At 40.1% G+C, this 22,341-nt stretch overlaps 1 protein-coding gene across 1 annotated transcript in view; it reads right to left on the bottom strand.

The window, feature by feature from the left end:
- The window catches only part of FBLN5 (fibulin 5), a 43,717-nt gene extending 28,030 nt beyond the window's left edge, over positions 1-15,687 (bottom strand). The window contains exons 1-4 of the mRNA XM_009904816.2: positions 15,611-15,687; positions 13,432-13,486; positions 10,762-10,813; positions 9,367-9,609 (exon numbers count right to left, since the gene is read on the bottom strand). Of these exons, the coding sequence (XP_009903118.1) occupies positions 9,367-9,609; positions 10,762-10,813; positions 13,432-13,486; positions 15,611-15,627 (367 nt within the window). The 5' untranslated portion in view covers positions 15,628-15,687. The remainder of the gene's footprint in view (positions 1-9,366; positions 9,610-10,761; positions 10,814-13,431; positions 13,487-15,610) is intronic.
- Between the last annotated feature and the right edge of the window lie 6,654 nt (positions 15,688-22,341).

Genomic DNA, 22,341 nt, shown 5'->3' with positions numbered 1-22,341 from the left:
CAGCCCATTCCAATGGCTAACAACTCTCTCTGTGAAGAACTTTCTCCTCACCTCAAGCCTAAACTTCCCCTGGTGCAGTTTGAGACTGTGTCCTCTTGTTCTGGTGCTGGTTGCCTGGGAGAAGAGACCAACTCCCTCCTGGCTACAACCTCCCTTCAGGTAGTTGTAGAGATGAAGTCATTCAGCCTTTGAGAGTTTATGATGCACTGTTCTCCCCCTCCTCCTAGGCTCTCCCTACTTATCTGAAGCACTTCTTGTAATTTCAGTATTGAATGCTTCATGAAAACAAAGAGATTCATTCTCATAGTGTGTGACATATCATTGATGTAGAGTTGCTACTAGGAATTTTCCAGAAGGGATTAGGAGTTTGTACAGACACAATTACAGGTGCCCAGATGAAGATACCATACACAGCCTGACTTTCAGAGAGTGGTGAATGCCTCTGCCTGAAAACCTACATCCCTCAAAGTTTTTCATCTAGTTGCTCAGATACTAAGATTCCTCAGATAATTGGTCAATTCTGAAAACAATACTGACCAAAAAGTTGTAGGTCATACTGGCATTCTGTGGCAAAGATCACAGGCCAGACAATGAGCATGTATGTGCTATATGTCTGCTGAGGGTGAAGGTCAGCAAGAACAAAGGCTTCCATTTCAACCGTCCTATTTTTCATACTCCTGTCCTATCGTCTGGACCATCCTTCTCACAGTGCAGCATAGCCTTATACCACAATACAGATGCAACCACAAGTTATGGTTGAAAAGAACTAAAAGCAGAGAAGGGTTTGTGGGTGTTAAAACTGAAGATGGACTTCAGCACTTCTTGTTTTCCTCAGGTGGCGGCGTGTCCCATCTAAGAGGCAGAACCCTGAAACTACTTGCCTGAACTGGGCTGCTGATGTATGATTCCCATTCATCTTCTGGTAGCTTTGTTTTCTTTGAAAAATTCTCTCATCTCGTTGAAGTACTGAAATGGGAAGCCAGTGAGTTGGCAGACAAAGGGGTCAGAGCACTTTAAACTTGCATCACATGGCTCTTCCGTTTCTGCGTGGCAGCTCCACCGTGGGTCTGCTGTCTTAGGGACAAGGCTAAGCACCAGTGCCAGGCATTACTTCTGCCTATAGAGTCTGGCAAAACATACAGCCCATCTGGCTGATTCATACTGGCAAAGGAGCCAGTTCATACTTTGTATATATTTTGGCTTAACATCTTGATTGTGACATATAACCATGGCCAATTTAATGCTGGAATGAAGCAAAAAGAAACAAAGCTGACCCAAAAAATGTAAGGGAGAGGCCAATAAAAACCAGTGATTTTTAAGTCATTGAGAATGCTTCCATCTCTACGTACTGTGGGTGCTGCAAATACATGCAGAAATTAACACAGGCCTGAACAGAGCACTGGTGCTATGAAGGCCACTGAAAATAAACAAGTCTTCCAGGTAAGGAGAGACACTCTGTCACATACTGAACTTTGCACATTATGCCACAGAGGTAGAGAAGGTGTCACTCATGCAATCAAGGTCCCTGAGGGTCCCAGCAGAAAGCTAGGCATGGATCGTCATCTGTAACTAAAACGGCCACCCATAGGGAAGTGAGAGAAGGACAAGACACAGAGCCAGTGCATGAGAAGAGTACTCATGAAGTTTGTCAATCTTCCAGCACCATTAGGTGACTCTTTTTTCTTTTTTAAAGCCCTGTAATTGTCTGGTTGGTGGGACTATCTAGTGTGACAGCTATCTCAAAAAAATAAAAGCTCATGAAATCTGTTCTAGAGCAGGGAGAGCTAATTGGCACATAGTGCCTTTAACTGATTTGGAGCTGCTGAATCCCTGGAAGTAAGACACAAGGCAAGGCAGACACAAAGCCCCTTGTATCAAACTACTGTTAACAGTGAGTCTCAGGAATCATTCAGCAGAACAGGATGAGAGCCCTACCCTGGCTAGCACATTTCTGAGGATGTGGCAAACTAGGCATGATTACTGTTCGTCTGAATTTAGTTTGTTATAGCCTTCTGCCAACTAACTCTTGGTGATAAGTGAAGTTTATCATTACCAGCCTCAGAGCCTGCTGACCATTAATTCCCAATTCAGAGACCCACCAAGCCCCATAGAATCAGTTAAATCTCTTTGTCTTGTATATCCTTGCCCTCTGCAATCAAAAAGTGCAAAAGTGGTGGGATCCCTGGGTTCTTGCAATCTCATATACTAAAGTATCATACAATTCCAGGAAAATGAGAAAAATAAAATGCATCATGAAATAGAGAGGTCACCGTCTAAAGGGATTTTAACCTTCCTGTGTCTGGACTGTGGCCTGCACATCTAATAAAACATGGACATTGACCTTCCTGTGCTTATGCCCTTTCTCTGCATAAAAGACAGTTATAGCCAGTTATGTTTGTAACATGATACATTCTCATTCAGCTGCCTGTATGCCCCTAATAAGCAGAAGACACTTCCACAGACAGTATCAGTTTAGCTCAAGCTAAAGTTGAAAGCAAATTCAAACACTCCTGGTGACCACAGATTTTAACCATAAGGTGATCTTCTGACCAGTTGTGTATTATTCCCGCACAATGTCTAGGAAATTCTTATCATAGTGTAAGAAGTCTAGCAGAAACAAAATGTAACCAAACTCCCTGACCATAAGCCTTTTATGGTTGGAGGCTTAAGTGCAAGACAGCTTAACTTCAACCTGATAAATTCACTGGAAGGACTTCTGCCCCAAGATCTGAAAATCTTCACCAAAGTCAATGAATGTGATCCATAATTATAGGTCTAAGAGTCTTTGGCCTCTAGCTGACTATCCATCTACCTACCCAATACAACTACAGTTCATGCAAGTTCAGTTGAGGCTATACTGTAGTTGTGTTTATTTTCTATTCTTGCATCATCACATGTAAATACAGTCAGTCAGTGGTGCTTGAAAGGCACTGACATGTAGAATGAGAAACTTGTACTTATTGTTACCTTTTGCCGTACTCAGGAGCCTGCTAGTTTTCATTCCAGTACACATAGGTTACAGTTTTCTTAATAACATGTAAGCCTTCTTGGCGTGCATGTTATATTTCTTGGTTCAATTTTATTAATTTCTTTGTGCGTGGTAGAAGCTTCACAAATAAATGAAGCACTTGCCTGTGCTTTAACCACCAGACCATACTCCTCCCACACTGCACTTAGCCAGGAATGAGGGAAGGAATAATCCAAGCCACAGATGGCTCAGTTTACCCTGCTACAGACAGATATGTACAGCAACTTATTCCGTCAAGCCAACTCCTCCACTACAAGTGGATTCACTTCACTGAATAGCAGCACTTCCACTGTCATTGATTGGTAAAATGTGCTCTGGAAGGATACAATTATTGATGGTCAAATTTCTGTAGGAATGACCAGACTGATGGACCCTGCTGAATCTTACCTTTCTTCAGCCCTGGTCCATCGTTTGTGCTGGTGCAATGGTTTCCTGAGGGAGGAAGGAGCTCTGAGTGTTTTCAGATGTACCTTGCTACCTGTGAATATTTTATGTTCAACTCATGTTTACCTTTATGAAGACTGTTGAAGTTGTGAATCAGTCAGGCCACTAGATCAGAAGCACTGAGGCTGGACCCAGAAGAATTAACGTACAATGTGAGTTTCTCCAATGCAACAGGACTATGTTAAGTTAGGTCTGTATTCTATGACATTAATAATCTCTTACATTAGTTTCCTGGCAATAGTCTTCTGTCTTAACATACACAGTTTATATTTTCTGTGTCTTCATTTTACCCGACTTGTCTAGTCTTATTACATTAGATAATCAAGGGTCAACCACCTTGAATAGTGCTAAAACAGTAAAAAGCACAGCATAAGCAGGTGGTGACTGAAAAACTCCAGGATCTAGTAACTACTGAAAGCTTCTATAGCACAGGTGTTCCTGAAGTAAATGGGAGATACTGATAAAGTTCTGGGACTTCCCCTCTCTGATCTGTGCAGGAACATAGATAAAGTTCCCAGTACTTTCCAACAAGTTTAGTGCACTAGAGAAGTAAATAACTTCCACATGTCTCACTTTGATCTTTGCTTTTGTAGGGTTATTAAACAGCCTTTTTTCTCCTGTTTACATATTATTACACGATACTTGTCAGGGAGTTTTCTCACTACTTATCATCTACTTGTGAAATTATGCTTGGTACAATACTGAATATGAATTCTTATTTCAGATTATACAGAATGACCTGAAGCCCCAAATTACTCATCATGGTTATCTACAGGCAGTGAGGAACTGAGTGCAAAATCCTTCAACCAAAGCCTTAGCCACCAACTACAGCTTCTTCTTGAGATGCTTCAGAGGCAACTTGCTTCCCTTTCCTTTTTTTCCTCCTGTTTGTACATGACTGGAGAGTTCACTAGAAAAGTTACTAGTGGGTAGACCATTGAATAAGGAATTCTGGGCTCCATCCCCAGCACAGCCATGGGCCTATCACAAGACGTAGGCACCTCCTTTTGGTTCCCTGTATCTTCATTTCTGTCCCCTTTCCCCAGACATGCACATCCAGCTCCTTTATTTTGATTGAAAACCCACCTCAGAATAGCCTGGTTGCACACAGGGCAGGTCAGTATGATTGCAGGCTTTGGACGTGGGTTTCAGGTATGCTTGCAATACAAATGATAATGATTTAAACCCCATATGTGCAAAGGTAATGTTTTGAAGGAAGGAATTTTACTTCTCAAATGTAGAACTGGGGACTTGTAGGGAATATCCTGGCAATTCTGGCAGTCTGTTTTGGCAGCCTTTGAGAAATGAGGAAAGCTGAAGCAATGACTACTCCACAGATGAGGCCTGGAAGAACAGTACTCCTTCACACTTGGGAAGAGCACCTTTCCATTTCCCTGATTTTGTGCTTCTTCCTTTTAGTTTTGTTTAAAAAATAAAGAGGATGCTTTAAAAAATTGATTTTCACTTCCCTGGCCTTTTCTCTTCTTTCTGTCTCTAGGCTATACTCATCTTGCCTTAAGCATATACCTTTCCTAACATCTATTTCTCTGGTTTTGTGGATCCCTCCAATCTCTCCATTCAACCCTCCCAGATGCCTTCCCACTCCCATCATCTCCTTGCATTGTGCATGAGCATTAATGAGAGAGAAAGCAGAACTAAGAACCCACCCATTCCCTTTTTTTCTCCACAATGCCCAGAAGGATCTGTGTTAGAGGCATGTTTTAAAGATCATTGTAAATCAGGAAACAGCAAGGTGGAGTGAAGGGAAATTGGAAAGAGCTCTCAGCTTATGAATGTATAATGCAAGAACATGGGCATTCACTACAGTTTCATCTTGCCAACAGTTACTAGACCAAGTTCCTTAAGAAGAAATCATTATTATGACTAACCATTCTGTATTTATAGAGAAGTAGTGTTAGAAGACAAACAGTTCAAGCAGAGCTCTTGCACTACATGTTCTTTGCTTTTTTCCAGTATGTGGTCTTTTATTCTAGCGTTAATTGTGGTTATAAATCATTCCCAACCTGTGTTAGAAGGAGTTTACCCAGACTTCATGCTGTTGAAAACACAGTACATTTATACATAAAAGATATTAAACATTCAGTAACTCTGGGGGTAAAAATACCACATATCAGAATCAAGCCCACAGAAGATTTAAGAAGGAATTATCATTAAAATATTTCTCTGCCTGTGGCCAAAACTGGCTACGGCTATTTCTCCATCACACACAGGGCGCTGAAGTGGGAAAAAATGGTCACCAACAGGTGGCTTTAAGATGCATTTGTGTTAGAAAAGGTTTTGCTTTCACAAAAGTCAGAACATGGAGAGAAAAACTTTTTTGCTAAGACAGTGGTGAGCTGGGTGGGGAAGGACACTTAACCCCTGTCTATTACCCTCCAGGCCAAAAAGGATGAGGCCAAAAAAGCTTGAAAGGGAGAATGGCTTATATTTCTTTGCCTTTCTTTTCCCCTTTTTTCTTTTTTCTTCAGCTCCATGACAGGGAATGTTATTTGAACCACCCAGGGTGCACATTCCTCCAAGAGCCAGGGAACATAGAGCCTTGGCAGGCAGGCCAGCCAGGTGCCAGGCTGGGACAGAGTGACACTCTCACAGCCGTCCTTTGTTTCTGTCAGATTTAGCGAAGGGGGTTGGGCAGATTAAAAACAAAACAAAACAAAACAAAACAAACAAAGCAAAAAACCCCCAACAAAACCACAATGAGCTTGTTAAATCTCATACAGCTTTCAGATCAAATTTTTATCCTGTTTCACTTTGGAACTCCCTTGAATAAGCTCAGTGCTTCAAAGTTGAGGCTGCAAATCTCCCAGGGAAGGTTCCTGGGTTTAATAAGCTGTTTTGACTGGAATTCAAAGGGAAAGTAAAGATTTCTGTTGGCTTAGCAAGAGAAAATGTGACCCAGACCTATAACCCATATCTGACCAGACAAAAATGTGTACTCTGTTAAAAACTGGACATTTCTCAGAAACACAGGCATTAGAACAGCTCTGGTTCCCCTGAAGCCAATAGCAAAAAGTCTCAGCATCTCTGATGGATATACTTTTGAATAATTTTATTTGGAAAGAAAGTGCTGGAAGGTGGTGCCACAACACCAGCTAACGAACCTGTAAGTTATACAGTGGCTCTGCTACTGGGCAAAATAGCTTCCAGTTTACTCTTTACTCCAGTTTACTCTTTTCAACCATTCCACAAAATTAACCCTTGAAGTCCTTCATATCCTTAAGACCATGCAAATGCTGACAAGCAGGGAAGCATAGAGCAACTGAAATGCCATGAACATGAGCTATGCTTATAATTAACTTGTATTAGGATGGAGCCGTGATTCACGTGATGCAAATTTTCTTGAACGACCCGAGTAAAATTTTGGTTATTTCTGAGGACCTTCTCAAGGTTCTCTAGTGTCTTGTCTTCAAAGCCTTCAAGCATGAAATTGTACATCACCCTGTAAACCACACCAGAAGTCCTGGAAATAGAGTATCAGACCTTTCTACTACCACTGCAGTGGGACATATATTCATATAATTTGGTATCCACACTTTCCATCCTAAGTCACAAAGATGCAAAACTAAATACTGCATCAAGACAGTGAGCATCTCCAGAGGATTTCATTAAATGAAAAATTAAATCCAACCCCAGCAGAGAGACTTTCATTCCCACAAGTCTTTTCTTTAAGTTAGGGTTTTTATTTTCCTCTCTTCCTTTAACACAAGTATGTTCCACTACCTGCCTAAATTTAAAGCTGATGTAGACTTTCAAAAACTGCTCCCAGCTAACCAGTGTACTCAAATAGCAGTCTGCCCTATCTCGTCTCTTCTTGTTAATATCTCTATTCACCAAACTTTGCCTCACAATTAAATTCCCATATTGGAAAGATAAAGTGACTGAAGTGAACAACCCTGACTGAAGAAAGCACTAGCCCCCACATTTCTACCACAGCAGATACAAACTTATACATCTTTTGCAGGCTAGAAGGCCCACTGTAAAAGTTTTCCAAATCCAGCTGTTTTGATTAGTATGGTTTACATGCAGGAGGTCAGACACAGTAAAATATAGAGGTTTCATTTCCCCTTTGATTTCCCCACTTTTTTTCCCACTAACTGCCCCATTTCTTGGTTCATCTACATCAGTCAGCAAAATAAAAACACTCATGAAGAATCTACAAATCATTAGATAAAATACTAAGGTTGATCAGTTTGCTAAGATGAGAAGGACTAGTTGCAAATTTCAAAGGACTGGATGCTATACATTATTTTTTACAGCAAATCCATCAGTTATCCCAGTGTTTCAAAATTTGCCATCAAAAAACAGACTTTTAAACTTTCAGGCAGGCATTACTACTAACTCTGGTTGGTAACTATGTTCTTCCCACCTTAGAACATGAAGAGGGCAATGATTCAAATACAGGAAAATGTGCTCCAGAGTAGCTGTATTTAAATCTACACTCACAGCTTCTATGAAGCATCATGGTCTCTTCACTACAGAAGCAAAGTACATCTGAAATCAAGTCCTGACAGAAATTTAGAACAACAGGGCAGAATCAGCCCCCCAAAAAGTCAGTTTTAGCTCTTGTGTTGTTCTGCAGCAGCATTCCAAAAAGAAATGTTCTAAGTTAAATCCAGCTCCTTAGTCTAAAGACAGGCAAAATTCTCACATCTTCTGAGGTTAGGGCTGTTTTCTTTTTTCTTGTCAAAGACTTTAGAAAAGAATTTTTCATAAAAACCTTCTGGCTATTAGCTACATGCAGTAATAGCTAAAGAACTCACCTTGTCATTAGGACAACAGAGATACAGAAATGAGTAGTGCTTATAGATCAACTTTGCGGTAGACTTGTGGGCTACATCTGCACCATCATTTACCCTGAGCATTTACCAATCATCAGTCTGCCCCTGATCTCTTGATTCTAAGTTTGGCATCAAAATTTGGCCTTTGGAATTTTATTCCATTAATTCATAATTTTTTCTCCATTCTTTCACAACATGACATTATCAAAACCAAGCAAACCAAAGGGATATAATCTAAATCTCCCTTGAATCTGAGTAACACAGGAGCAGTTTATATGTGAGTTAAACAGTACAAAACTGAGTAAGTGGCACCAGAATCTAGCAAAAGATACAAAGTAGAAAAAACTACCAACACTAGAAGTTTTTCATAGGGTTATTTGGTTTTTGTATTGGAGATTGGGGAATATCAAAGTGCTGAGGCAATGTCAACACTCTGCTGGGGCAGTAATTCTTTCCTCATGTGTTTGTACAGTGCCTCAAACAAGGGAGTTCCATTCTCAGCTGAAGTCTGCAGTCATTGCAGCAGCGGTAGCACTAACACTTGTATCCCACCCTCTAGATAAGAGGGTGCTACACGCTGCAGAGGGCTTATATTCTATGTGAAATGCAGGGTGTGGGAGGAAACAGTTCTCTTCTACCCCATTTACAGGAGGAAGATCCAGATCCAGGAATCTGAACAAGGTCACTATATGGCCAAGAACTGAACAAAAGTTTTGTCTGTTCCCATTTAACACTTCAAATGGAGGGACTTCTTCCCTCTCAAAGACAGAAGCATAGGCATCAAAGGCATGCTTTGTATGCACTGGCAAATTACCTGTGATCAGATGATTGTATACCTCGTGAAAATATCAGTTCTTTCACAGAAATTGGTTTCCTGATTAAACAATAGCACTAAATCTTATGTTGGCTTGCATTGAATACTGACTATAGGAATGTACAGCTCATCTTCTTTTTCTTTTTAAAAGTGGCTAAATTTCAAAATACTGGGCTTAAGTGATTCAATTTCTAAAGGACAATTGCAGGCCATTTCTCTCTGAAATGTCAGACAAGCTTTAATATACATAAAAGTACAGAATAAAGATTTCTACGACTTACCAGCACACTGATTGTTTTCATCTAACTGGTAACCAAACCGACACATCAGAGGTCTTGTAACAGTAGGGTAGTTAGAAACGGGGCCTGGTGCTGGGGGTGGTGGATAAATATTTGAATAAGGATTCAGATATGGTGATCGATACACTGGGTTTGTTCGGGGTACGCATAAATAGCCACCGTTCTGGTTGACACACACCATATCTCCTCTGCAGGCCTCAGGAATAGTCCGGCATTCATCAATATCTGAAGGGAAATTGCAAAAGATAAATGCTCTTAATGGGACCTATTAAAACAAACAACCCCAAAAGTTAGTATTTTCCTCAAGACTTTGCTAAAAAATGTTATACTCTCCTTGAATGGAAAACCTAATCTTTCTTTGTGGAGCCTAACTTTGAATTTGCATTATACTGAACCAGGAAACATCCCATATATTCAACGTGTCCTGTGTTCTACTTGTTTTACATCACTATTAGAGGTTAGAGAGAGAGGGGAAGCCTGTTCTGTTGTTCCATAAATGTTCAGTTTGAGCACTGATTTGCACATGGCTACAGCATGCTACTGCTTGTTCCTGCTAGAGGGTCTGTCCAAACCACAACATGCAGATCAGGATTTCAAACATTGGTTGTTTGGTTTGCCCAGCTGTGAAACTTGGATCTTGATTTGGAGCTCCTAAGATCCCTCCCACAGAAAAAGTTAGGGATGTTCAGATTTGAGGATACAGTTCAGGCCTCTCTTGCTGTGATTGAGATCACAGCTTAATTAAGTTAGGAAAGATACAAATGGTTTAGCCAAACTGAGCATTTGTGTGGCTCCCTAGGCACAGAAAGTGTGCTGTTATGACAGGGCAAGCAACCTGTTGCTGCTTTTTCCTTAACAGTTTGAATAACTTCAGCACAAGCAGAAGGTGCTGCCCTGGAGAATGAATAATGCTGATAAAAAGATGCTATAGGGTAAACTACATCCTTCCTTATATTGCCTCAACGATTTACTTGGAGTTTCAACACTGATCAGTGGTAGACTTTATCCAAGCCTCCAGGTGGAGGCTGTCAATAGAGATAGCAAATACTGAGTTTGGAGGAGGAAGTGATGGAGGGCAACCACCACTTGTCGTTTGGCAACTACACTGAACTCCCATCAAAATGCATCAGTGCTATTTCAGAAGCACTGTCAGCCAGTTAGTATCTCCATAATGTACAGACTTCTGTTATGTAAACACACACATATTTAGATATACATACGCCCATATATTTTTGTATGCACATATACACAAACACGTATTTGTCACACAGCAAGAATTTTTCAAGAAAAACATACTAACAGCAGTACAATGTTAACTCCATAAAGTCAGGATTTCTGAACTTGCAATTATATATACTGATTTGATTCAAGTCCTACCTAAGCATTGCCCAGAGGCACGGTCCAGGTCAAACCCATTAGTGCATTGTTGCTAAAATGAGAAAACAAAGGATGCTCAGTGACTGTGAAATGAGAGGGTTGCAGAGTCAAATGTTCATCTGGATTATCATGTTTAGTGCCATAATTCACACTATACTTTACACCAAAATGAAATAATTTCCCCAAAGGACAATCAGCAATACATGGATCTGAGGCTCACATACCAGCCCCTTAACTCAGAAGGTAGTTCACTCGGATGATGAGTGTCAGGATATTCCTCTGTCTGGGGGTAACCAACATAAAATTAGGTGCCATAGCAGCTGTTAACACAGAAGTTAGGCTTTTCTGGTTTGGGATCTTATTTTTGCCAGAACAGAGGGGGTCCGTTCAAAGATAAACTTTACTAGATAAACTTTCTAACAGGGTGTAAAACTCTACAAATAAACCCTACAGTACATTCAGTAGAGTCTCATCAAGTTAGCCATCTGACTGGAGTCACAGTTAAAACATAAGAAGCTTAATACAAGTAAGGCTTTTTGTTTACATTAAATATTTTTTTTTTCTTTAGGGAATAGATCTGTAGGAGATACTTGTTCCAGGCATGCAAGGTTACTGGAAGCCTTGTCCTTTCCTGTCCAGTGGTGCTGATCTTTATCAGGGCTACAACCTTGAGTCTTCAGCAGCTGATCTCAGCATTTCTAAACCAATGAGATTCCTGGTACTGATTGTGTCGTTGCCTATTAAAACACCACCCTGCTCTCTCTAGTTTTTGACTGGGCCAAGCAATTGACACAAGCACAGGATATTCATAGTAAAGAGGCTGTACTAAAGAATGTAAGCAAGAGTTATATAGAAAACAGGAACTACTGAAGTAACCAAAAGGCAAAGGACAGAGTACGCTCAAAATTCTTCCATTTATCGTTGCTGCTAATTGATAAATACACTCATTTTTTGACTTTGTTTAAGAAATCATAGTAAATCAGTGGAATAGAAAAGTACTTGGTTCACATTTGGAGAAGTAGGAAGTTGTGGATCGAATTAAAAGGGTTAGAAGGATAGGTCAGTGGAAGGGGACCATTGTAGGAATGAGGGTAGGGGCACATGGCACTGTTTGGACTGCACCTGTCACCTGCACAGATGTATACACATAACTCTGCTAAAATTGCCAAACAACTATGAAGGGATTCTGTCTTCATTGTTTTGCTATTCTAAGATGTTTTGGTGTCATGTCCTGGAAAGCCAAGACACTCTGATGGGAGCACATATAATCAGCCTCACATTTTAAAGAGTGTACGCAGGCTACCTTTTGTTATCTTCTCTGTGTTGTGGTCTACACACTACACCTAAGTTGGGAGGAGAAGTAAGATAGTTTTTAACAACATTTTCTCTTGGATAACAGATGATGATTCAGAAGCACTGAAACTACTGGTAGAACTGGTTTCAACAAGTTTGTAGAGCTTTATTCTAGATAAAAATCCAATATTGTTGAAATGCCCAGTTTCAATATCTTCAGAAAGAATTTGTCGTTATCGTTTTGATGCCAAGTTTCTCTTTGCTTAGACTTCAAAAATCAATTTATGGTTCAAGATGTTTTTATAAATATCTCAATGGAAGCAATATTTTTTATACTATAAAAAATAAAAATAAACCCTGAAATACATCTCAAAAATTCTCCAGGGGCATGAAAAATCTCCCTCTCTGGAGATATTCAAGACCTGTCTGGATGATTTCCTGTGTGATCTGGTAGAGGTGATCCTGCTCTGGCAGGGGGATTGGACTAGATGATCCCTTCCAGCTCTTAACATTTTTGTGATTCTGTGAAAAGCATTTCCCAAAAAGATCCAATGTTCAGAAAAATATTAATAAGCATATCACCTGCAGGAAATTCTCAATGTAATAGGGGGACAAAAGAAAGAAAGAAAGAAAAAAGCTCAAACCACCACCACCACCCCCCCAACAACTAAATCTGAGAGTCTTTTGGCATTCAGAAACACAGCTCTGGACACTGAATATATCTGGATTATCAACTAGGAATCCAAACCTAACATGCCTTTGGGAACTGTTTTTCCTAATTTAAAGTCCACATGGAGTCCAAGAACACAAAGAACTAATCCTTCTGCTATTTCAAAACTGGACTACTTTAGTTCCACCTACCCTCAAAATTCCTGCCTCTTGAACAAAAATGGGTTTGGGCATAAATTAAAATGAAAACTTGGGTACAGTTATTCAGGGTCACAGTTCAAAATTAAACAGTCTTAAGGCAAGATCCTGCTATACACAGAAAAGGCCTGTTTATATTATTAACTTTTCCAAGAGTGGATGTTCCCCACCCAGAGCTGATCTGTCCCTGATCTCCTGGGATGGCTTTTCTTATTTCCTTTTTCAGAAATATTTAGTTCAGAGGCAGAATCAGTTTTTTCAGTGAATTTCAGGTTTCTACAGAGACATTTTGCTGAACTGGCAAGGATGAGTCAATAAGCTCAGTCCATGTTCAACTGCAGGATCCTGCTGGCTCCAAGTTCTCCCGTCTAAACCCTTGGACCACACAGCTTCCTTTTCATGTAAACTCCAGACCACAGAGCTTCCTATCCACCTGTTAGCCAGTTAAGTCCCATGCCATATAGCGCTTCAGTACAAAACAGTATATAGATCTCTGTGTGCACCTCTCACCTGTGCTTTTCCAGGGCTTGAAAGGCAGATGGTCAGTGTGAAAGCAGTCAGTATCCTGTAATGTGCATAGAAAATAGGCTGAAAACTTTCTGATATCCAGAATTAAACACACATGTACAAATTAGTTCCTAGTGGCACTTCGGTCTCTGGCACAGTTTTGCTAACATGATTTGGCCTCTGAAGAAGGAGTAGTACAACTGTGGGCCAGATTCATATCTCAGTCTCACTAATTTTACTATGGTTTTATGCAGCTGGAATCAGAACCAGACTGCACACACGTCTAATAATGGTTCTATTTTTCATCACACCCCATGTAGCAACTGTTTAGTGAACAGGTGTACAATATTCATTAGACTATTTTTGCCCCATTCTGACACCTTTCTTTTGAGAATATAGAAGGTTTTTGTGCACATTTTACAGATGGGTAAGCCAGAGTACAGGCCGTGCCTAAGCTCCCAGTGCAAATGCGTTGGCAGGGGCTGCAGACATGTCATGCAGGAGGTCCTGAATCCAAGCCAGTTGTTCTAACCGCTAAACCGCATTTCATCCCCAAGAGACTATATCTGAGATTAATCCATTTTCTTAGGGCCAGATTCTGTCCCTTTACTCAATCTTGAGTAATATGTTGCTCTGCAGGCAGACACACAGTGCCAGGTCATCAGCTGCTAGAAGTTGCTACCTTCAATGGAGCCTTCCCCAGTTATATCATCTTAGCATCTAGTGAGACCTACTGGATCTCTTCAATGCAGCTCACAGAAGAGGATTCCACACTAACAGAGCACTATGGCTATTTTTGGAACTCCTTACCTGGAGTATAAAAATTCTGGTTGGCTAAGCTCCCATCCCCAAGTTTTTACTAACAGGCAAAAAAAATAGCGAAGGACAGTAAGGAATTAATTTTTTCTATGTACTATGGAATTCAGTGTTTTGCTGCTGCCTTTTATGTTACTACTTATCAATAGAATTAGACTTGCATCTTTCTTATCTTGGATTCTAGTTCTAAATGGCAACTTGCATACAATACATTCCCACAAAACTAGCACAGGAAGCATGGGATATTTTAGGTAGCCTTACTTCTGCTACCCAAGCAACCTGCCAACTTTCTTAGAGCTGTCTCTGATTTCTAGTGCAAACTGAGCTGCTGAACCAGACCTACAAATGCATCAGACAAAGCCACAAGAAAATAGTGACCAACACATTAGAGGAAATTTGTTTTAAATTAAGAGACAGACACAAGTTCTTAAAAGTCAACCTAAACAGTAAAAAGGTTGCTTATACTGCTGCAGAGACAGATTGTGCTTGCTGGCAGGTTTGAACGACAGGGAAATGCAAATTCTGCACAGACTTTTCCTTAGAGTGTGATGCAGATCATTCATAATACAGTGTTATTTGTTTAGGCTTGTACTTCATTTTTTGATTCTACAAATCTCTTTGAAGAGATTTTAGATCATGTACTGATGTAAAGACTGCATACTCACTTTGTATGTAGCAACAATAGCACTAGAATGAAATAAAACAGGCTGTGGCTGAACATTAAAGTGCTTAGTGACTGGGCTACAATATTGCAGAGCAGTGCATGCTCACAAAATACCCTGTAAAACTGGTGAGAAAAAAACCTCATACATTTCTAGACAGTCTTTAGTTTTCATTGTTACAAGATGATATATTCTTTCCTCTTGGGAGGGGGTGACCTTACTGCCTCATATGTGTTCTGCCAGCAACCACTATCTCAATTTGTCAGTTACTTTAGATCTCTAATCCCCTCAAGAATTATTAACAGACATGAAGCACAACCTATCAGCACTATATGTAGCTGGTCACAGTAGCTTGCCCAGCAGGGAAAAATATTTTAAACTAGTAATTAACTTCTGCAATAGTTACTAATTAGCTTTGAATCAATCACTGTAGCCAGTGGGATCATTTGCTGTCAGAGTTCAGCACTCCCAGGGATACCAGGGTTCCTGAAGTGCAGAGTATAAGCATAGATCAAGAAGGAACTCGTCAGAGACAGCACAGCTTTAATAACAGACAGATTGCCTTTCCCCACCTCTGACCACTGAGATCCTGTCTCTTTGCAAATAGCTTTAGCAAGTGGATTGGCATACCAAATCCCTGCCACAGACGTTTTCCACAGTAGGCTTCCCTTTGGTAAGTAAAGAAGTTCATGCATACCACTTACCTTTTTACTCCTTGCATGTCCAAAACTGTTCGTGAAAGGTGGAAAAAACCCAGAGTCTGTACTGAAGAACAGCTAGAAAGTTTTTCCAAACATTACCCTCTGCTAGCACTTTGGTTCCTTAGTCATTTATAGTCCAAAGAATGAAATAGCAAGTAATGGAGAAGATCGGAAGCCGTCTGTACCTCCTCAGACACTGGAGAGAATACAGAGAAAGCACCTGGTTTTGCTTAGTTCTCTTCTGTAATTCAGCATTAAACCAATTGGAGGAGGAATGTTAAAAATGAACACTTCATTTTCTAAGTATGTTAAACAATGCAAATGGGGGCCTCAGCCTGGGACAGCTGGTTTAGATTACAAAGCTCACCAACTGGCTAGACTCCTCACAACAACCTCGAGGAGCCTGCCAGGATAAAACACTAACAGCTTGAAGGAAAGCCTCTCCCGCTGCAGACTTCACAGTTAAATATGCCTCAGAGCAGAAAGCACCGTTATTGGACAGAAACCCTTATCAAGGGACTGGAGAAGGGAAGGGATTGTTTTCCTTGCTCTGAGGGGAAAAAAAAGAAAAAAAAAGAGAGAGTCAGGCTTTTTGGAGGCCCTCTAGCTGGTGTCACGGACAATGAATATGCAACAGTTGCTGCTTTGTGCCAATGGCATATTGATGAAAGGTCTGAGCCTCTGGGAGGTGAATAACTCCAACACATGATGATAGTAGCTACAGGAACTATATTGCTTGGGGACTGTTTGAAAATGGGAATAAACAAATTAGATGTTCAAAGGAAAACAAGTGGCTTGTCTACAAACGCTTTTTAAACTGGCCCTGCACTTAAGGGAGCGCTTTGTGAAATGTACTATTTCCCAGGAAAAACATAGCTTGCAGGTCTCCAGTTACAATTGAAAAGGAAATAAAATACTTTTTCAGGTGTTTTGCAACTTTGCCACAGGCAGAGCTTTAGCAGGTCAAGCAGAACAATTATGAGATGTGAGAGGAAACAATCAGGTGTTGCAAAGATTACTGAAATTAAATACAGAATAGGCATTAAATGACTACTTTGAATTTCTGTTGTCCTTCTTTTCAGGAGACACTTTTCTCCCAAGGAAAGTGAAATGTCCAACAAGATAAAACTCTGTCATACATCTCTCTGTAACAGGTTGAGAAACAGATAAACAGAGTTGTAACAACAGATATTCATAAAACTGGCCTCTAAGAATGGATACCCATCTTGAGACACAAAGATGGAGCTTCATCAAGGTTCCTGAGCACCTACAAGTCATATCAGTGCCAATGAGAATTGCAAGAGCTCTGCACCTCACTAAGTGTCTGTCATTATCCAAATTACTTTTCAGAAATGTCAGCACCAAATGCTCAGTGCCATTTCCAACAGTTTGTCTCTCTGTTTCTTGCCTACATCAGTTGCATGAAAAATTAAATACTGTCCTAGATTTATTCAAACAATGTCAAGGTATTTGCAGATAAACAAGAACCAATTAGTCTATCTGAAAGAGACTTCCCTAAAGCTTAATAAAAACTCACACAAGGGACTTCTGAAGAAGTTCACTGGGGATGTTTTGAGAGGAAAAGTTTGTTATGAGTCAGAAAACAGGCAAAAGATATAAAGACTGGGCAAATTTTCATTGTAGCAAAAGGTTACCAGTGAGTATTCTTATTACTCCACAATCCAGTGTTTCTCAATACACTCAATGATGTGGAGAGCTAACAAGTCTAAAACTGGCAGTGAACACTGTATGTTAGGTGTCTGCAGATCTGCTTAAACTAACAGAAACAGTTCTACAGCAGAACAGATGTTCTGAGCATCTACTTGATGTGGATGGAGAGCTTGCTTCATATACTTGCTCATACCTCATTTGCTGATCCACTGAATTCTTTTCACTATCTCATGGCAAAAATCAGTGTTTGCACCCCAGAATCACCTTATGACTACACCACCAGTCTTTCCCCAAAGAATTGTCTTTGGGACTAAAGAATTCTGATTCATCAGCCAACTGGCAGACACTCCAGCACTGGAGACAGGAGGTGAATCAAGACCTAAACTCCTAAGAGGCTCTCTTATGAAGGAATACTGTACAAATGTTTTGATTTTTCCTGGCTCCATCTGACAGCTGGAGTGGATAAAACCCAGAATATAAAAAGTGTATCAAACCACAGCTTGGGCTAGTTTATGGCGTGGTGTGTTATTTTCCTAAATAAAAGGATTTGATGCTATGGCGAAGTGGAATTTCTGCACTACCTTTCTATAACTACTATCAGCTACAAAATAAGGAGGTGCAGCCACAGCATTCTCACAGCTCTCTTTGAAATGGAGAGTTCCATAAAGGAAGACTTTCGTGGTACCCCTTTTTTCTCCCCCTAAAACCAATTCAATGTATCTTTCAACACCATGGGCCAATACCATAATTTGTCCTTAAGGTGGTGGCTGAACTTCAGCTCTAGCAGCACTCTCACTTCAATGGTCTCAATTATCCCCCCCATATTATAAAATCCACTACTTTATTCAGATTACCTTGACATTTTCTTTGCCATTATGAGGAGGTGCAGAACAGTCACCAGTATAAAATGTTAAGGAGAATAGAATAGAATAGAATAGGAATAGGAAACAAAAGCTGTATAGGGGTCAGTTAACTCAATGAGTTAATTACACTTAGCACTCCTGAATAAAACATCTGCCTCACAAAACCAAATCCTCATCTACTAACATTTTTCAGCACTTCAGTTCCCTTTTTAATTCTTACATATTATACTTACACTTCTCCAAAACTACATCTATCAAGCACCTTAGATGTTCTTATCATTTCTTAAAGTTCAGCCTCTCTGAATATTCTCAAGAACATTATCAAACTGGGAGCAGAGTCAAATCACACAGATCTGCACAGCTGTAGGTCTGCAAACCCAGTCATTCTAAGTGACAGGTCTTAGACATCTTTTCCACAGCCATGCAGACCTGAATTCACTAAAGGAATTTGGCAATAACTGACACCTTAAGGCCCTGCACGTCCAAATTTTAGATACTTAAACCATCCATTTTGTTCTACCAAACATTAACATAATTTTCTACCAGCAAAACTGGTAAACCACTTAGAGCACAACTGCTGGGCATTTGCAAGAACAGCTGCATTTTGAAAGCTCCAAAGCTCCAAGAGATTCTGAAGTTGGGCTTTTGCCTAACTCTGGAGATTGATTTAAGTGTTCTTGGAGACTGCTAAAGAAGCAAGCTTTCAATATTGTCACACATTGGTATAGCATATGACAGGCAATGATGTGAAATACACACATCTTACTGTGCTGCATTAAGCACATGCGAAACTTGGTCTCAAACCCTAATTCTGCCTAAAAAAAAGAGTAAGGCTTGTTTATTCTGTCTCAAGGAAAGAATCTCAATTGCAAACTCTTGGTGTTTGGGGAGGGTTCCCTTTCCTTTTTCAAGGATGGACTACCTTACATTAGGAGCTGAGGTCGGCTTCATTCAGTGGCTGAATTCTAACTGCCATCTCATAACATGAATGATGCAATAACCTGTTCCAGATGGCTCAGGCCAGAAGCACAAAAGCACTGCCACACATATATTCCTTTCCTAGCCAAACATAACACAAGCAAGAATTATCAGTGAAAATTAACATAGTATGTAATTGTGAAAACATCACTAGTGCTAACTAAAACACACTGGGAATATATATTTGTTTGGATGTTATGTCACATTGATCTGCAGCTCACACTGCTGCTGTCTCTGGGGGCTCTGTTGCCTCACCTTAGTACAGTTACCAGCTGTGTGAGATATCCATGGAAAAAAAGAGCAAATACAGCATCCCTTCCTTCTCTCCTGTCACTGCAGCATCTTTTGGTTTCTCAAGTTCTTCACAAACCTGTGCACTACTCTGTACAGACCAGGCACATCTGCCACAACATCATTAGACTGACTGGAGACCTTAGTTCACCCTTCAAAATTAACTTAGCAATGTTCCCCATCTGCTGGAGCATGTGTGTTAGTATAGCACCTGCTATATTATATCACAGAGTACCTGTACCTGTGATTCCTTTTCTCCCCAGTACATCATGTGGAACTTACATTTTGGGTGGCTTTTCTTCCTTCTTCCCTTTTTTTTTTTTCTCCCCAATGTAGTTCAGCATCCTTAGTCACCCTCCCCTTTATATATATGTATGTGTGTGTGTATCGATATATACACACACACACACATACACACACATGTTTCTTTCAGTCTGCTTAGGCAATTCACTTTGTTGTTATCCAGTGCAAAAGATTGCCCTCTGTAGCATCAAACATATTCTGCATTTTCCATTAAAACACTTCAGGTTCTGAGTAAACCCAAACAAGTCTGTGGAAATGCCATCTCTCAATGGGGATGTTTAAAAGTTCAACAGTGTGAGCACTATTTTTGTAAGGGCACCTGCCAGAACCCTGCTGATGAGTCCAGAGTAGAAAAATATTTGACATCAGCCCTCTTTTCCAGAGTTCCTCTCTTTCCAAGTGGTGGAAAACATTCTCTTTTAAAACATGTTTTACTCTTAGAGGTGATAGAAGCAAAGACTTCTGGTTTCTTTTTCCAATAAAACAATCAGCAAAGATTGGATCTTTTCCCTATCTTATGATTTTCAGGGTTATACATTAGACAAATATAGGCGTGGCAAAAAGTTTCCATAGGAGGAGAAGAGTAATTTTGACTGTTTTGTACTTACTCAACTGCTTTCCTAACCCCAGAAGACATTTTTAAACTTTTCTTCAATTTAAAAAATGCTACACTTAATTTACTTATTCCCATAGCAGGGATTACACCATTTCACAATTTGTCTGTTTACTTTTGGGACTTTGTAAGTTAACCATGCTGTTTGGAAATAAATTGGCTCTGAAACTGGGTGATAAAAATCCTGTGTTTCCTACTTGTTTTCAGACTCATTATTCACTGCTCCGTAGCAATGAGGGCTGCTATAAGGAAGTGATTCTGAATGCTATAGGCAGCAATTCCACTGAGCAGGGGGGGATGCTGCTCCTGTTTGTTAGTTCTGCTATGCACACATTGCAGTGCTCACAGAGTCATGCAAAAGGATGCTGTTTACAGAACAGATTGTTTCTTTGTGCCTTTTTTTCCGGTTTGTTTGTTTGTTTAATCTGCTGTCTTTTTCTTTGACTTGTGCTGATTATCACAGCAGAAGGACTTGTACCATAAGTTCACCCTGCAGAAGCAGGTTGGCTGTTCCTGGGGGCTCCAGTCTGTTTTGGTGATGTGAGGAGACCAGAATCGCAAGCAGGCGTGTGACAAATTGGTACAACTTCTCCCTAGCAAGGCACTTTCACCGCTAACAGAGTGCATAGCTGGAGCCTGATAAATCAATCAGTCCCCATTTTGTCCACTGTTCAGAGCAAAACTCAGGAAGCTGAAGGTGTGCCAGATGAAGAAAATTGAGAAGAACAAAAACTCTGACAGGTTAAATGTAAAAAAACAGAAAAGCAGGCCAAAAAATTTTGAAAAACAAATTGTAAGAGCCATAAAATCTAATAATAAATTATTTTTTCAGACACATCAAAAGCAGGAAAACTGCCAAAGAGTCTGCAAAGCCAACAGATGAACAAGGTATAAAAATAGCCCTTAGAAAAGATAGAATCACAGTAGAAAGTTAAGTGATTCTTCTTCATCTGCATTTACTAGAGAAACTTCAAGAGGTTCCCATAGTGGAATCAGAAGAAGAAAGAGAGAGAAGTAAGAACCTAAAACTGAAGTACAAACAGAAGAGGTTGTAGAACACATCAAGGAAATTAAGAATAACAATTAATCAGAACTCACTTGACATTTAGAATTTAAGTGTTGTAACCAAATTAAGTGTGAAGATATGTAACAGCTGAATTATTTATCATAAGCATAACCTCTCACGGTTTTTCCTTAGTGCTAGAAGCTACCAAATAAGGTAAAGTATTTAATAGGTTTCTATATAATGTTTAATAAAATACAGAACAGTAAATCCACTATATCAGGCAAATCAGTAGTACAGCATAGTGTTGATCTTTTAGGAGTAGATTTTTCTTGGAGATTACTCTTAACTTACCTGAGAAAACTTTTTCTTTTTTGAACTTACTCTGTTATTCCATGCAACAGAAAACAGCTCTAGCCAGCTCCTAACTAGCACCTATAGATAGCAAAAAGGTAGGAATTTGTGTATAATAGCTGTTGCTTGTTTCTAAGTCTACAACTTTCACAGCCACAAAAAAGTGGCCATGGAATGGGCACTGGAGCTGAGTTAGCTGTGGCTAACTCCCAGGTATCTTGGCACTGGAACATTCCATTAGGAGATCTGCTGAGATGCTGTTAGAAAACCAGGGAGAGAAGAAAAAGGAAAGGATAGAAGGTGGCAAGTCCAACTGCTTTTTCAAGTGGAACATCTCAGCACTAAGTCCCCCTCCTCCACACTGTTTTTGGTAACAGTGATAGAGGCATCAGTACCCTGGGCAACTGTGGCTATTTAGTACCAACCACAAAGTCAAGACCATGCCACTGTGCCAGAATTATGTAACCTCACTGTGAGTTACAGGCTCAATTGAGTCTTAATTTGGCCTCTCACCAGATTTTTGTGTATGCTGCCAGAACTGGGAGGTTGGCCCTTCAGGTTTGATCAACTGCAATGACTTCTGAGGATTCCCTATTCCATTTTAGTTTCTGATGAAAATCTTTCTTTTAAATAACTAGATTTACTAGTTACACTTGGC

This window comes from Dryobates pubescens, chromosome 5 (assembly GCF_014839835.1).
Source record: "Dryobates pubescens isolate bDryPub1 chromosome 5, bDryPub1.pri, whole genome shotgun sequence".
NCBI lineage: Eukaryota > Metazoa > Chordata > Aves > Piciformes > Picidae > Dryobates > Dryobates pubescens.
The sequence above is the reverse complement of the archived record's forward strand: the minus strand, read 5'-3'. Positions and strand labels throughout refer to the sequence as shown.